The 16,071-nt window shown below is 44.2% G+C and overlaps 1 protein-coding gene across 2 annotated transcripts in view; it reads right to left on the minus strand.

The window, feature by feature from the left end:
- The window catches only part of SOBP (sine oculis binding protein homolog), a 165,735-nt gene extending 151,124 nt beyond the window's left edge, over window positions 1–14,611 (minus strand). For both annotated transcript variants that reach the window (XM_051855417.2, XM_051855416.2), the window contains exons 1-2: window positions 14,104–14,611; window positions 1,688–1,826 (exon numbers count right to left, since the gene is read on the minus strand). In XM_051855417.2, the coding sequence (XP_051711377.1) occupies window positions 1,688–1,826; window positions 14,104–14,199 (235 nt within the window). In that variant the 5' untranslated portion in view covers window positions 14,200–14,611. The remainder of the gene's footprint in view (window positions 1–1,687; window positions 1,827–14,103) is intronic.
- Between the last annotated feature and the right edge of the window lie 1,460 nt (window positions 14,612–16,071).

The following is a 16,071-nucleotide window of genomic DNA, read 5'->3' on the forward strand; positions in this document are numbered from 1 at the left end:
CATGTAACAAAACACATTTTTCCCTGTAAATCTTTAAACAATTTATTAGAACTCCACAGTCCATTCTGGACCTTTTTAGTCTTGTTACCATAAATTTCCAACAGGCATCTTTATAATTTGCTCCACTATGATAGCTAATATCCCAGTTGAATCATGGTGATGAATTTTAGCACCGTAAAATCCCATAGAAAATTGAGAGGCAATTAACCTTTTCCATGTGTGAAGTGATATATACAGCAGGCATCCTTCTCCAGCTACTGGGTATCGGGAGAAAGCCTAAAATGTGCCTCCCCCTGGCACTGTACCCATACCCCACTCTATTATAAACATAGACTGTAATAATCAAATGAGCCCATGAGAAAGAAGCAGCTGATTAAAAAGAAAGCTGCTGTTTCACAGGTTATTGATAATCCTCATTAAAAACTAACAAAAATGAAAATAAAGACAAATGACAACATTATGAACTTTGTACATTTTATCCTTGCAGACGAATCATTAAAAAACCTTCAACTATGGAAAACAACTTTTGGCCTTTAGTAGTACATCCTGGCACACTCTCTTTCCATGTTCCCCAGAGGCAAAAATTATTACCTAGCCAAGTATTATACGAGCTATTAGTTTGTAAAATATGAATTCACGGCTTGCATTTTTCATTTACAGTGAAATGGATGATACTATCTCTGTAACACGATGTGTACAATTTCATAGCAAGCTTAACATAAAATTTGCCACATGCATTCCACCTGTCCGCAGGACAGCTCAGCGATGTTCTTTCTTTGTGTTTGTTGGCACATAAGAAGGAAAAGCACTATCTTAAAGAATGGAAATAAAATGTTTGAACAGGTAGTTTATGCCAATAGATTTTGAATGCAAGGCAAATACTGATTACACTGGCAGTGATGATGCCTAATTAGCTTTACCTACATTTTATTAAAGTTCCCCAAATGGGTTACTTCTCTGTTCTTTCACAAACAAATATAGGTTCATAAATTCAGTGTTCATACAGGCATCTCTGTAGCTATCTGGCACTGCTACTCATTGGGAAAATCAGTGTTAACTCAGCTCTGCCAAGCCTCTGTAATTTCCCCTCTTTCGCTGGGCTTGCGTGAATATTCTTAGAGGATAATATGGGATACAATTATTTATTACTTTCTCTCACTCCTCTCATTACCCAAGTCAAAAATGTAAAGTCAGAGAAAGACAAACTTCAAATACAAAATGAAAATAGAGCTTCTCTTTAGAATTCTCACCAAAAAATAAATAAAATGGAAGAAGGAATGCCAAAATCACCGTGCATCTCACTTGCAGCCTGAAAATCTAAATCTAACACTTCACTTACAGATCAGTCCTCAACAGTTTGATTATATATGTTAAAAGGATCATAAATCTAGAAAAGTAACTAATATTGTCTCTTTCTATACGCCTGTGGTCAGTACAACAGCACTGCAGGACCCTAGTCCCTGTCTAGTTTCCCGACTGCTGGAAGGAGATTTTTGAGTCTATTTTTGTTTTAGGTTGTGCTCTTGTATTGTGTGCAATTCTGCTCAGGGCAAAGCAGGGCTGGGGATGTATATTTAAATCAACCATTGGCATAATCAACAAAATGAGGCCCAAAGCAACTCAATGCTGGCAGGTTGAGATAGTTAATCCTTCTCTGAATGAACAAAGGGACATTAAATGTCATTACCTTTGAGAACAGAAATGTGCTGCCGGCTCTCCCCATCTGTAGGGTAGCTCCTGAATTCAATATCTTCACCATCTTTTAATTCAACCTTATCATAGCCATACCAGCCAAGGAGTTCATTCATGGTGTTTTCTGCAAAGTTCTGAAAGAGAAGCATAAGCTACCACTTATTTCTATAATCAATAACTATTTGAAAAGAATGCATAAATTGAATTGTTTGCCCCACAATTTACTGCTAGCACAGCCCCACTTCCCCCAGACTAGTATTGGTTTTTCAAGTCACATTCAAAAATTATCATGCATTTAAAGCTCAGAATGATGCATCCCATTACGACTGGCCTTCAGACATTTGCAATTTAAAGAGAATAAGGAAAAGGCATTTGTCAGGTTTGCTTATGAATAGGAAGTCATATTTTAGCAAATTCTTCTGCAAAGTCTATATTCCACAATAATACAAAAATATTGAAAGGTAGAACACAAAGAAAAGCTAAGAAAAGATTTGAAAAATGAAAACAATTAATGAACCTTTGTGCAGCTCAGATTGGTTTAAATTAGCACTGCTTTCTGAGTTAGGTGTTGTTTAACATGACTCTTTTTTTCAGAGAAAGCAAAGTTTCAACAAAGACATAATTTTTCAATTGTCAACCCTTACCATACAGAAAACTCAACAGGGTACAAGGGTCTCCCTTTTTAGCTTTCCCTTTTACAAGAGTGTTTTTTAAGGTCAATGCATAATTTGCTTTGCAAATTTCATTAAGATTCTTACTCCATGAAATCAAAGGTCACTATGATTATCTCCTGACAAGTAACATGAAAGTACAAGTAACTTCAAGGTTACTAGCCAGCCCAGATTTTTGGACAACGAATAAAACTACTCTATGATCTATAAATCAATAAACAAACATAAGACATTATTATTGTTACTGTTATTATAGATATCAAACACTGAAAAATAAGTATAGTTGAGATTTAATATTTTATATCAGATGACTATTATTTACTTATCAATTGTTACATCTAGAAACAAGATGTGAAACTGTGTGTGTTTATGATCTTAATGCTCATTTCTACCTTAAACATCTCTATCTGCCAGGAGACTGTTAGCCTCCTAGGTTGAGCTAGGAAAACCATATATTCTAACCTTCTCTGTGGCTCAAATAATCTTTAATTATTCTCCTTGGAAGCTGTCATTTCCAAATTACACTGGGATGTATAATTTATGTACCTGAAACAAAGCACCAAGGCTAAACCAGAGTGTGCACAGCCACAATGTGTGAGCTCCATGTTTTCTTGAATTTCATGATTTCATGATTCCATATTCAGCAAGGTTTGCATAAAAAAACAAAAGATATCATACTACTGACTCCACAAAAACAAACCTAGAATTTCAAATCACCCACGAAGTGCTCCATTTTTTGCTTTAGTACCCTTTAAGTTCTGGGCTCCAACTGGGGTCAATCTGTGATGGTACAGTGCACCAACAATTAAAAAAAAAAAAAAAAAAGCTAGCCAGACTGATTCAGGGTTACCATCCAAAAGGCCAACGGTCAGCCAGACTGTGCTTTACTGAGGCATTTATTCTCTCTGATGGCTGGTCATGTCCACATTAAATAGACATTTTTTTCATGAACACACAAAGATGTGATGATCAATATGAATAATAAGCTCAGCGACCTGGGGAATACCACTCAGGAGGACTAGGCTAAATGCTGCTCTACTCAATCAAGGAGGATCTTTTAATAGGGCGTCAGTCTCCCCTAACACCCAATGTCTTTCACTGAGCTGAGTGCCTGACTTGAGAATGACAGTCCTAAAACACACAAATCGAGGTTCTCCATCAGTGGGCTGGCAGCAGAAATCTCCAAGGATGAGGCTTATACCCAGCATCAAAAACCAATTCCCAACAGCATTAAAGGACAAATTCAAGCCAGCCTATTGGTCCCTGTGCTGTTGGCCCGCAATCTCAAGAGAACTGTGTCAACAAGACAGAAAATCTTTTGCATATTAACTCCAGGCTACCACACCTAGTTCTGTAGACTATTCCTATCTGGGCACCACTTTCTCTCATTCTGCCTAACCTCTGAAGTCACACAAAGGCTGTGGATGCATAATTCATGGAGCAACTTCCCAGCCAAGGATATAGATTTGTTTTAGTTCAGTTGCAAATCCAGACTTTCAGAACCAATCCTAGGAATGGGATCCAGAAATTTCAGACATTTGGATAAAAACTGAAACCTCAACTGGATTATTAACACCAAAGTCATATTATTTGGGCATCTTAACTGCACCAATTTAGTTTATGGTTTCTGCTGAAAACTCAGAAGCTTCATGGAGCAGTCAATATGAACTTGATCTATCCCATGATTTTTGAGTTACTATAAATGTCAGGGAAAATAAACCCTACAACATTTTCCTTCTTGTCACTGAAAATAAAAATAAATAATGCTTTGATATATGACTGCAAAAGCAGAAAACAAAAGGCTTTTAAAACCTCAAACCATAAGTTTCAAAAGTTTCATGAAAGGAGGAGCGAGATGAAAGAGAGAAAACAAAGAACAAAGCTTCTTTAGAATAGCTACAAGGAGTAGACTATTACTTCTGTCATATGTACTACTGCATTAAGAAACCAAAGGATCCCAGGAAGTAAATTATTTATTTATTTAATTCCAAGGTGGTGTTCGATGCTAGATATCATATGGGTTCATTATGGTGCTAAGCCAAAGCAAGCAAAATAAATTTTTGCAGTGATCACTCAAGAAATATCACATTTTCTAGGGGAAATGAATGTAATGTTTATGGTTTTTAAGAGTTTTCAAGTCTTTCTGGCACAGAATTACAACAGATTTTTTTTCAGCATCAGTTGTATTAAAATTCTTTAAACAAGAAGTTTCTATTAAAAGACATTCATTTCCTACATTTCTGATTTTTTTAAACATTAAAAAATGTGAATAGAGTTAAAATGCAGAGAGATTTCTGGGTAAGGATATTCATTAGTAAGGAGCTATTGTAGAATTTGCCCCCCCAAAATTTTTACCCACCATTTCTGCTGGAGACCTAGGATAGGAAATGAAAGCAGCAGAGGTTATCAAAAGTTCCTAACAGCTTTAGGATTCTAAGGAGTCACAGAAATTCTACTTACATAATATATATATATATTAGAAAGACATTGTATAATTATAATAGCAACACCTCATGAATTTTACGGAGCAGTCACTATTTCAAATATTTTATCACTGCTCCTATAAACCCTCAAAATGTGCCAGAGATTTTGATGCTTTGGCACCCAAATTACATTTTTTTGCAGACCGCCTCTCCCCCTTGGAAGTGACACAAAAATCCTCTCTCTACCATGTGGTCCAACTTGGATTTGGAAAATAGGTCACTATCATTATAATGATAATGTCTATCACTTGCAGCACTTTTCTATGTTCTTTAATTCTCTTATTCCTTTCAATAACCCTACATGTTAAGTATTTGATTTCTACAATAAACTTTTGGTGAATCTATGTGACATCCTCATTTTATAACTGCAAATCAGAGCATCAAGAAGATAAGAAACCAGCATGACAGATCACAAAGTAAAGTCAGAACAAAAATACAGATCTTCTGGTTGTGATAATTCTGTCAAGTCCAGTGGATCAGCAATTACAACAGAGCCACTTCCCTGAACCAAAGAGTTGCAAAGAAATCATACCAGAGAGGATGCTCACATCAAATATGAAGAGGGTTCCAAGGCCTGAGATTTCACCTGCCTTCAGATGTGATCACTGGCCTCAGCCCTCATTGATTTGTATTGTTAGAGAAGAGGTGCTCAGAATTCACAACCAAAAATGAATCTTCTCATTTTACAAGGTTCTGACAGCACATCTGACTCTAATTGCTCTGTCCTTAACACGGATACCTGAGTCCCCTACCTCCAGCTCATCCTCTCTCCAATTCCCCACCAGGCTAGGGCCCCTAAGGAAAGAAGGCAATCTTAACGTTTTGTCTGAACGTTTATATATGATCTCTTCATAACTTTTTTAGAGGCCACAGAAAGATGGGTGGGAAATAAATTTTACTATTTCCTCATTCCTCCTGGGTTCTTCCTATAGTATCATATAGTATTTATCTTTGTGGGATTTTAATTCACAGGACATTCATTAGACATCCTCCTTACTCAATTGGAAATACTACACAAATGTCAAATTGGAAACTTAATGGTTTTAATTAAACATTTCAGCATATAAATAATAAAGAGCTGACTTCAAGGTACTTTGTAAATATCAATCATTTAAAAGTCTTGAAAATACCTCTGAAACACAAGAACTTCAAGGTCTTCAAAAAGGACTGATGATTTCATTTATTTTGGAAATATCAAACAGATTCTAAAAGGTAGGTAAGCACCACTGATTTTTTTTACACCAGGCCTTGTATAACTGAATGTTGATGTGTTCTCAAATTTATGTCCTACCCAAGACAGCATGAAGTATTCCAAGAGCTCTCAATCATTCACCAAACGAGGGAAACGTCATGCCCTCCCTCTCCCCATAAATGTAATTCCTATTTTTAATCCAACTCCCAGTTCTAGCAAAATATGTCATTTATCACAAATACACTATGAGTTATCTGAGGGCAAAAGCCTTTTATTTAATTTTATGCCTCACCTAGCACAATACCTGACACTTAGAATGTACCCAATAAATGTGCAAATACATTTGGATACATTCACAAATATCAGAAAAGATGTACCAATACAGAGAAGTGATCAAACAAAATTAAGGAAAATGTGATTCTAAAAATAAACATGTAAAAATTTTTTAAATTACATAGTATTAGTGAGTACTCTCATACTATTGGGAATTTAATTTGATTCAACTTTTGGAAAGGGCATTTTGAATCCATGCATTAAGAGCCTTAAAATTTTTGCATACTCTTTGATAGTGGTTTTATTTCTGAAGACTACAGGAATTATCCTATGGAAATAAGCACAGAAATATGCACGTTCAGGAATATTTATCTCAGTGTTGTTTTCTCAGAAACAAACTAAATGTCAAACAATAGAAACTTGGTTAAATCATAAAATGGAATGGTTTAATCATAAAATGGAATACTATTTTGCCACTGAGAGACATGCTATAGATAAATTTTTATTGCTATGAAAAGCTATTAACAATGTATTAAGTTTTAAAAGGAAGGTTAGTACACCAGGCGATCATTTTTGCTTTTTAAAAAGCTACATATCATACATAGAAAGAAAATAAAAAGGCATACATCAAAATGTTGACAGTAATTGTGTCTGGGTAGGAAAATTATAGGCTTTGTTTTTCTTTTTGCTTATTTCTATTCATTATTCTACTATTTCTGTCATGCCTGTATATTATTTTTGTAAAAATAAAAAACTAGTTCTAATTAAAAATTAATTAACACATAGTCTCACTCATCAACAACTGCATCAGCCATATTTACAATCCTAATGATAATAAAAAGGATCTGTCAGCTACATTACTTAACTTCAAAACCTTCTGACACATATTACCAAGAAAGCAGAGTACATGAGATATATAATCAAAGGAAAAAGGAATTCCCAATCCTGAACAATTTACAAGGCAGGAGAAAAAATATTAGAATCTCTGCTAGTTAAGGTTATGAAAAATAGAATGATGTTATTTTTGGGAAAATATTTTATCTGCCTTTCCATCTGTATGTGTTCTGACTTCTGCAGTAGATTTCAATTAAGCATCATGGACTTGGTAATAAAGAAAAAGGAAGGATCTATGGCAGAAAAGGAGAGTCATGTTCAAGTTCCAGAGTAAAGCAGGAATTGAACTTGGTCAGGTACTTAGAGGTCAGTCTCTAGGTGCACTCCCAGGCCCCACCCTAGGGCTGAGTCTTATGTTGTTTTTCTTAACACAGATCCAGTAGATCAGCTTTATTTTATATTTCTGCTAAGAAAATGGTCAGGAGGTAAAATTCAAATAGTGCAAAAGAAATACTTGAAATGCCCTTTACAGATTACAAAGTACCTTCATAGTCATGATCCCACTGGCTCAGACAGAATAGTAAGGATAAGCTATTGTCCACAGGTGACCAATGCATCAACACGCATGAAATAATAAGAGAAAACAGAGTCACACCCTTGGTCAAACTTTATGTGTTGTGTGCTGCTGTTTTTATCTAAACTACAGCTTTCCAGCTTGAAACCCTTTGCAGATGGTCACTGGATTCCATTTTGGTTGGTTCTGCCACACTGTTCTCAGCCCCAACACAATGATTTACTGCAGTACTAAGTGCAGAGTACACATGGTAACACTAACACCCAACTCTGGCTGAAAGAGCCCTGAGGAGAAACAGTCATGTCCTCTTTCTATCAGTACATTCTGAATTGGATGGCTGTATCACTGTATATAAAACTAAAATTGTGGGACTGGCATGATAGGGAAGGAGGTCCAGCTGCCGCTTGGGATGCCTGCTTCCCGTAGGGGAGTGCCTGGGACTGAGTCCCGTCTCTGCTTCTGATCCTGCTTCCTGCTAACATGTATACCCCAGGAGGCAGCAGATGATGATTCAAGTACTTGGGTTTCTGCCACCCACATGGAAGACCCAGGTGGAATTCCTGGTTTCCTGACTTCCTACTGGACCAGAACTAGCAGTTGCAGGCATTTGGAGGGTACATGAGTAGATGGTAGATATCTCTTTCTCTCTCTCAATCTGTCCTTTCACCTTTAAAATAAACAAATCTTAAAAAAAAAAAAAAAAAAAAAACTAAAATTGTGTGTTTCTGCATATAGAGTCTATGGTGTCACATGGCCATCTCGTGACATAGCAAACAATCATATCCTCATATTTTAATCTGCTGCCAAGACATAAAATATCCTAAAAGGGTCAAAAAACACTGTGAAATCACAGATCATGGCTCTCAGCTAACACTGTGGCAGGCATGGCAGGTGTACAGCTGTGTGCAGCTGTGTGGGATCACAGCTGCAGAACTGCCTTAAAAATCACCACGACTTGTTACATTGTTTCCCTGTCTGTGCCAAAGCCACTGGCCTTAAAGCAGTGCAGAGTTCCACCAGCTTTTGGTTATATAAGAAATATTAACACCCATCAGTCTACAGATCCTAAAATATACATTCAGCAAATCTCACTTACCACATGCTTTCATGTCTGTGTACATGTTTCATTTGGCGCTATCAAAAACAAGTATTCTATTTTTTCTTCTTTTTCTACCCTGTAGTATCCCTCCCCTTTTAGGAAAATATTCAATAATCTTATTAGCTTCAGAGTGCAAGTGTGGCTAACTTCCCATTCCACAAGAGGAAGTATTAGACTTCAGGGATTTTTATGATCCACCTCCTACTACTCCTAATAGTTAAAAAGAAGTAGATAAAGAATTCAATAGATAAAAGGGACGTTTTCTTAGAAGACATAAAGACACAAAAAGTCTAGCCACACTGATGAGATGCTTTCTTTCCTTGGAATTCTCCTTTTCAGAGAACTACTTGCACTCACTAATATTTGCCCTTTTTTGAGGCCCTGTTTTGACTTTCCTTTAAAACTGTTAGCTCTTGGTTTCTATAAGTCTGTCTTTCACACAAGGAGAGTAGGGTTTGGCTTCTCGGAGCAGCGCTTGGCAAGCACAGAGGCAGGAAACGCAGAAGGGAATGAGTCTGTCAGACTCATTTTCTTCTCGTTCAAATGTTTATTTCAGATTTGGGAGGAAGTGGAGTGGTTCCTTTCCATTTCCTCGCTCGCCTCTGGAACCAGCGAGTTGCGTGAGGCTCAGAGACCGGCACTCCACCACACATCACACTCACCCGCTCACAGATGGAGAGAAAGACTCTTTCCCAGAATGCACAGCCTTCCAAGCGCTCTGAGGACCACCTCTTTTGGGGCTAAGCCTGGAGCCTGGAGCAGAAAAACTGGGATGTTCAGGAGCATCCAACACCTGCTTGCGAGGGCTAAGGGCCATGTTCCCACAGGAATTAGTCCCTAGTCTTGCCACAGGGCACACCTGAGGCCACTGCTCAGCAGGGGGGGTCTGACATAATTTGTAAATGCCACAGTGGGATCTGGCCCCAAGCCAGTTTTCTAAGCTCCTGGGACTCTCTGTCTGAACTTTAGCAGCAAACTTAAAATATACCTGTTTCAGTAGTGAAATGATTTCCAGTTCACACTCTGAGTTCTCTAATTTTGTGTTTGTAATGGCAAGCTATTTATCTCAGTGCAGTCACCAGCTCAGCTCTGCAACTTCCTGTACTGTCTATGCGATTGACACAGGTCATTTTTAATGCCAAAGGGAGATAGATGATCAGAAACCAAACTAGAAAAGCTTGTGGTACGTTTACTACTAAACTCTAACAGATGTGCCTGACTCAAACTGCAGGCATCGGGACTGGAGCATAATTTTAGGTACAAATTACTTACTGAGAATATTTATAGACAGAAAACTTCTTCAGCAAAGCAGAAAAAGTCTATGACATTTAACACAGATTATCCTATAGTTTAGCAATTGATAAAGAAGCCAAACATTGTAAGTGCATTAATTATGGTTTGTTTAGGAAAGTTTCCAAGACAGAGCGCTTAATCTAATCATGCTTGTTTTGTCAAAGAGTTTGAAAAGATAAAAATACAATCCATTGACTCATTATCTCTGCTCGCAGTTTGGATTTTGTATTTGTATCATTGTTCAGTCGCTACTGATCACAGTTCACTAACATCTATATGCACAAAATACATATCGCTACGTGTGACAATATTTATACTTACACATATTTTTATACTCACACATTTACTAGTACAAACCAGTTTTTATATTATATCTACCACATTCTGGATGAACTCCTGAAACTAATTAACCCTTCCATATGTCAGAACTCCCTCCTGACATCCATCCACTATAATACATATGAGCCAACAGTATATGAAGAAAGATTATATTAGATACAATCCCAACATACATTTAGAAACAAAAAGGAGTCAAAATATAAATTGCACTGCCATCTGATTATTTTAAAAAACCTATTAGTCACTAATTGAATAAGGCATACTAATCGTAAGAGCATAGTGCATAACCAGTCTTTTTAACCAAGGAAAATCAGACCGAAGGGAAGGAAAACGGGAAAGATAAAGAGAAATTGTTAAAGGTCGTGGTGAGGCAAACATTTCTACTTGAAGATATTTTCACTACAGGACACTATAAGCAAGCTATGCCAAGTCATGTACTTCTCACACACAAAATTATATTGTATCAAATTTAAATTTGTTACAATGCCATGTACATTAAACCAGTGATAACGAAAATGTAACTCAATATCTGATCTAGGGAAACAGCAACCAACATTAGCTCCCAGCCACATGAAGTCAATCTCCAATGCCATCCCTGGTGTCAGCTAAACCTCAGCCAGTTCGTCTTCTGCAGGCATTTTTAAATAAATATGTGATTATCTCAATTAGGAAATCTTGAAGGAAGTCTCTGTGATGAGGCAATTTTGTTGCTCATTCTCAGTACCCTGCATTTGCTGTACTTAAAATAGACATTTGTACCAATGTCCTTTCTATTACCCTGGGGGGGGGGGGGATCACATACACATGAGTCCTTTTTCTTTCAGCTCACAGAGAAGCAACTTGATCCAACCCGAGTTGAAACCTGAGTAGGTCACTGTACACCACGATAAAATTCCCTAATCCCTGAGCCAAATCTCCCTAAGGGGGCCTCCTCCTCAGCCTCTACTTCCCAGGCTGACTTTTCCATTCGCTCTCTCCTCTTTCCCCCTTTCATTTCCCCTACCTTCAAGCCTTGATATGTGATCCTACGTGGGGGCTCAGGTTTCCGTTTTTACAGCTTAGGCCGGGCTAGCTGTATACATTCCTTTCTTTCTGCCGGGCAGTGATTACTTACCAGGGCTTCGTTTACACTGGTCCAGATGAAAGCCGTTCAGATGAAGGCAAACACAGCCAGGCAGCTCCAGCGGCACCGATATGAAGCTGCACAAGGCCACATTGTGTTCTCGGTGACATTTTGCTGCACACATTTTTATACAGGGCAACCAACTTGTTATGTTACACTACCCTTCAGGTCCAGCAGCTAGACGGGTAACAATACCACGAGATTGGGGGAGGGGTTTTGTCGATGCGGTTCTTGACATTAAAAACAGAAAAATATTAATGAGCTCGAAACCCTTTCGACTCTGAGAAACCACTTATTAAATGAGGATTGGGGTGCTGTTACATCAGAAGAGCACCTACAGGATAATTCCACTAAACACGCTGGCACGGTGTGTATGGACGTGACTAAAAATTCTGGCCAAGGGTCCCTCACATTGTCCCAAGCCAGAGAGAAAAATAGGATCCCACAGGCGATTGAATCATTTGCTGTGTTGAACTTCTTCTTTCATGCTACTCTGGATCGAAATGACGAGGATTAAAAGTACAAATGGTAGGTGGTGATTTGGAAGAAAAATACCATTTTCAAGAGAGGAAATTCTGTGCACTAAGGTTAATTCCATACTTAGTCCTGCAGCACTGGCTAAAACTTGTGTAATTTTTCCCCTTCACACAATGTTGTTTTTGTTTCTTCCTCACCAGTTCAGACAAACATCTGTTATACTGTAGAAGGACAACTATCTCCCAAACCACGGAGTGCGCCTGCAGCCAAAGTCAACAACACGAGCCCCGAGCTCAGAGCACAGTCAGCCTTTATATCCAGCCGGGATAACATTTCACATGTTTTGATTAAAATTAGCTAATTTGTAACTCTAGAACCTATGAAACTTAAAAACTGCCATCCATATAGATCCCATTAGGCAGCGTTTTAAAGGGCCAGAGCATGCTACAATTTCCTAGCTGCCCTCACCTCTCTCCTCCTCCCTCATTCCCAACGTAAAATGAAATGGAAAAGTAATCTGGAAGTGCTGGGCGGGAGGACATAGTGAGGAAGAACGGTTCCTGCAGACCGTCTGGATTCCACGCTCGTCCACAAAAAAACTTCTCCTGGTCTTTTGCTTGTTCTTTTCTTTCTCTCTCTCTCTCTCTCTCTCTCTCTCTCTCTCTCTCTCTCTCTCTCTTTTTTAACTGTCTGTCATTGGAATCCATGGAGGCATCCATGACAAGGAATGGCATTGGTTTTCAAGGTAAATCTTCCTTGATTTTCCAGTGGAGTGAGCTGCACCTCGAGCTTCCAGGCACTAAGTTCCTCACCCAGAAATAAAGACCCTAATTCCAAAACTTGGGTGGCTGGCTAGGTAAGCACACGCTCATAGGCGCTCAGGCATAGGGTGTGTGTATCCAAAAGCCCCCTTTGCCGGCTCCGCACAGGGCGCTCTTCATACAGTGGTTGTAACCAAGAAGACGTCAAAACACAATACACTGGACGTAGTGCTCTATCCCTGCAGTTTTGTCTTTTCAATACGAACTTAGCAAACCTGACCACGTCACCTGGCAGGAGACACCTTGGGAACACCAAGAAAGCTACTTTTTTTTGTAACTCGCAGAAAGAAAAAATAGAGATTCAATAAAAATTGTTTAAAAAGAAATAAATCCAGAGAGACTCTGAAATCAACCCAGAATAAAACCCTCGCCCAGGCAAGAGCCACAACTTCGTGGGGCGACGACGAGGGGGTCCGGAGCCGAGCGGCTTCGGGGAGCCACCGCGGCGACGCGAACAGCTGGAGCGCTGTGCGCTGCGCTCGCCACCGCTGGGCACTGCTGGCCTGGCGGGGAGCCCGGCCCGCCGGGAGCCCTCGGGGCTGGCCTCTGCGAACAATGGACAGGCGCCCCGCGCAGGCCGCCCCGCAGAAGCGGTCTTTCGACGGGGCTCGCCGGGGGTCCGCTCCACCCGGCCGGGAGGCGTAGGCGGCCGCGGAGAAGAGCGGGCGGGGGCGGGTGAGGCGAGCCGGCCACCGGGACCGAAGCCAGCCCCGCGCAGCCCCGGCCGCACCTCGCCCCGCACTGCCCGCGCCTCAAACACCACGGCGGGCGACTCGGGAGCCAGCGGGACGGGGGAGCAGGCGCTGGCGTGCGCTCGCGGCTGCCTCGGCCGCACCGCTCCTAACTTTGGAGGGGTCCAGGGCGCCGCTTCCCGGAGAAGGGGGGACCCCGCCGCGCACCGGGAGCGCCCTCCGCGCGCCTGCCCGCCGCGGCGCCCCGCCGTGCTCCCCGGGACGCGCCCGTGCCAACCCAGGCTGTGAAAGGTGAAACAGTATGCGCGCCCCCCCACACCACCACCCCCACCACCGAGCCCAGCCAAACGCTAGCGTAGCGGATGTCGGGGATGCAGCCGCGAGCCGGCCTGGGCTCGGAGCCCCAGGAAGAGCCGAGGCTCCCGGCATCCCGCAAGGCTGACAGGCGCGCCCGGACCCCTCGAAGCCACACAACGAACGGCCCCGCGCAGCGGGCGGGAGAAAGGGCTCCGGCCTCCCAGCCCCGCGGTGCAGAAATACCTTCATCTCCTCGTTGATCTCCCGTTTCACGGGGTGGGCCGGTTTCCTGCTCCTTTTATTTTCCGGAGGTCTCCCCTCTTTCTCCATCTCTGCCATGTTTTTGTGTCTGGTTTCTGTGGAGATGAAATGGCTGCTGCCGCCGCCGGCGCTGGCGGTGGTGGCGGTGGCGGTGGCGGTGGAGGTGGTGCTGATGGTGGCAACGCTGGCGGAGGTAGCGGCGCTGGCGGGGCTGGCGGGGCCGGGGCGCGAGGGGGAGGCAGGCGCCGAGGAGCGGGGTCTCGTCTAGCGGCGGAGCACGTCAGCGGCTGTCACGGGGGAAGGTAGCTCGGGGAGTCTCGGGGATGCCGCCGCCGCCGCTCCTGCTCCTGCTGCCGCCGCCGCCGCCGCCGCCAACGCCGCCGCTGCCGCCGCTGCCCGCGCCGCCGCCGCCGCTGCTGCTGCTGCCGCTCCCGCCGCCGCCGCCGCCGCCGGGCTGCATCCTCGGTGCCCCGTGGAGTCGTCAGCCATCTTCCGCCGCTCGGTCCGTCGGCATGGGCGAGGGGAGCCGGGCCCGGCGCGGAGAGAGCTGCTCGGGCGTGCGCGCGCGGACGAGTGTGTGTGTGCGTGTGTGTGTGTGTATGTGTGTGTGTGTGTGTGTGCGCCCCGGAGAGCGCGCCAGCCCCGGCGCCCAGCGCCTCCCGCGAGCCGAGCCGGGGGCGGGCCGGGGGCTGGCGCGGGGAGGAGGGGCGGGAGCGAGCGGGACAGGGCGGGGGGCCGGAGGGAGGGGGCGGTGGAGGGGGGGTGGGCAGGCCGGCCCCCGGCTCCAGAGCGGGCGTGGCTTCCACCGTCACTGGGCGCGCGGATGCTGCGCGGCTCCGGGGGCTGCTCGCGGCCGCCTGTTCGTCCACGGCGGGCAGCGGGAGGGACGCGGCGCCCCTCTCGGCCGCCACCTCTGAGCGACTGCCCCCCGGGCGCCAGCGCCCTCTCGGACCCCAGCCCCTCTCCCTAGCTCAGTGACGCGGGCTCCCGTGGGTTTAGAGTTGGTTTTGGGGCTCCCCTGTCCTAGCAGCTGCTGGGGAGAAATGAATGGGGCTGAGGGGAGGAGGTTTGGGAGGCTGTGGGAGCGCTCAGGAGAAAGGGCGGGGGACTCGAGGTCACCGCTGCCCCCCTGGGGAAGGCCGGCGGGGCTCAACGCGTCGGGACTGCAGAGCCAGGCTCGGAGCGGGGGAAAAAGCCCACAGCCCTGACCCCTCCTCAGCTGCCAGGACGGAGCGTCCCCCTCTGGAAGGCCACCGCAGGGCGCGTGGAGGCTGGCGGCCCCTTGGGGAGGTCCCCGCGCCCTGCCCAGCAGGTCCCCAAAGCGCGGCCTCCCGCTGAGCTTGCACGGAAGCTTGTGCCTCTAAAAGAACCACTCAGCAGTGGGACGTGTTGTCCTACAGCCCCCTGTTTTTTCTTTCGCTTCCCGCTTGTGGTCTCTCTCTCTCTCTCTCTCTCTCTCTCTCTCTCTCTCACACACACACACACACACACACACACGCCCTTCTACAAAGTAACAGCTTTACTACGTGACCCCGTGCGCACCCTTAATCAGGTGCCCTGGCTTCGGCTGTTTAAGGTTGGAAAGAGTGGGTGCCGCTGGGAGCGCAAGGTCCAGCCTAGGTTTCCGACGGGGATCCCGACGCCCTCGCCACGCCCCTGCGAGACCCTCGCCTCGCCACCGGCTTGCACTCTGCACCCCAAGACTTCGCAGCTGGCTTCTGCTCTCTGCGGAGCGGTGCTTGCCCCCTCTGCGCGCTGCACAGGGCGCCCCCTCTCTGGTTCTCTGCCCCCGCTGTGTCCACGCCTGGCGCCAAGGTCGGATTGCGCCGGTCCCGCTCTCTGGGTTGAGGCATTGGCGTGAACTTCAGTGAGACCCAGGGCCCTGGACGCTCCTCCACGCCGCAGGGGACACATTGAGGTTCCGAGCGTCGGTCTCTCTCCTGCGCCGCG

Source organism: Oryctolagus cuniculus, chromosome 5, assembly GCF_964237555.1.
Source record: "Oryctolagus cuniculus chromosome 5, mOryCun1.1, whole genome shotgun sequence".
NCBI lineage: Eukaryota > Metazoa > Chordata > Mammalia > Lagomorpha > Leporidae > Oryctolagus > Oryctolagus cuniculus.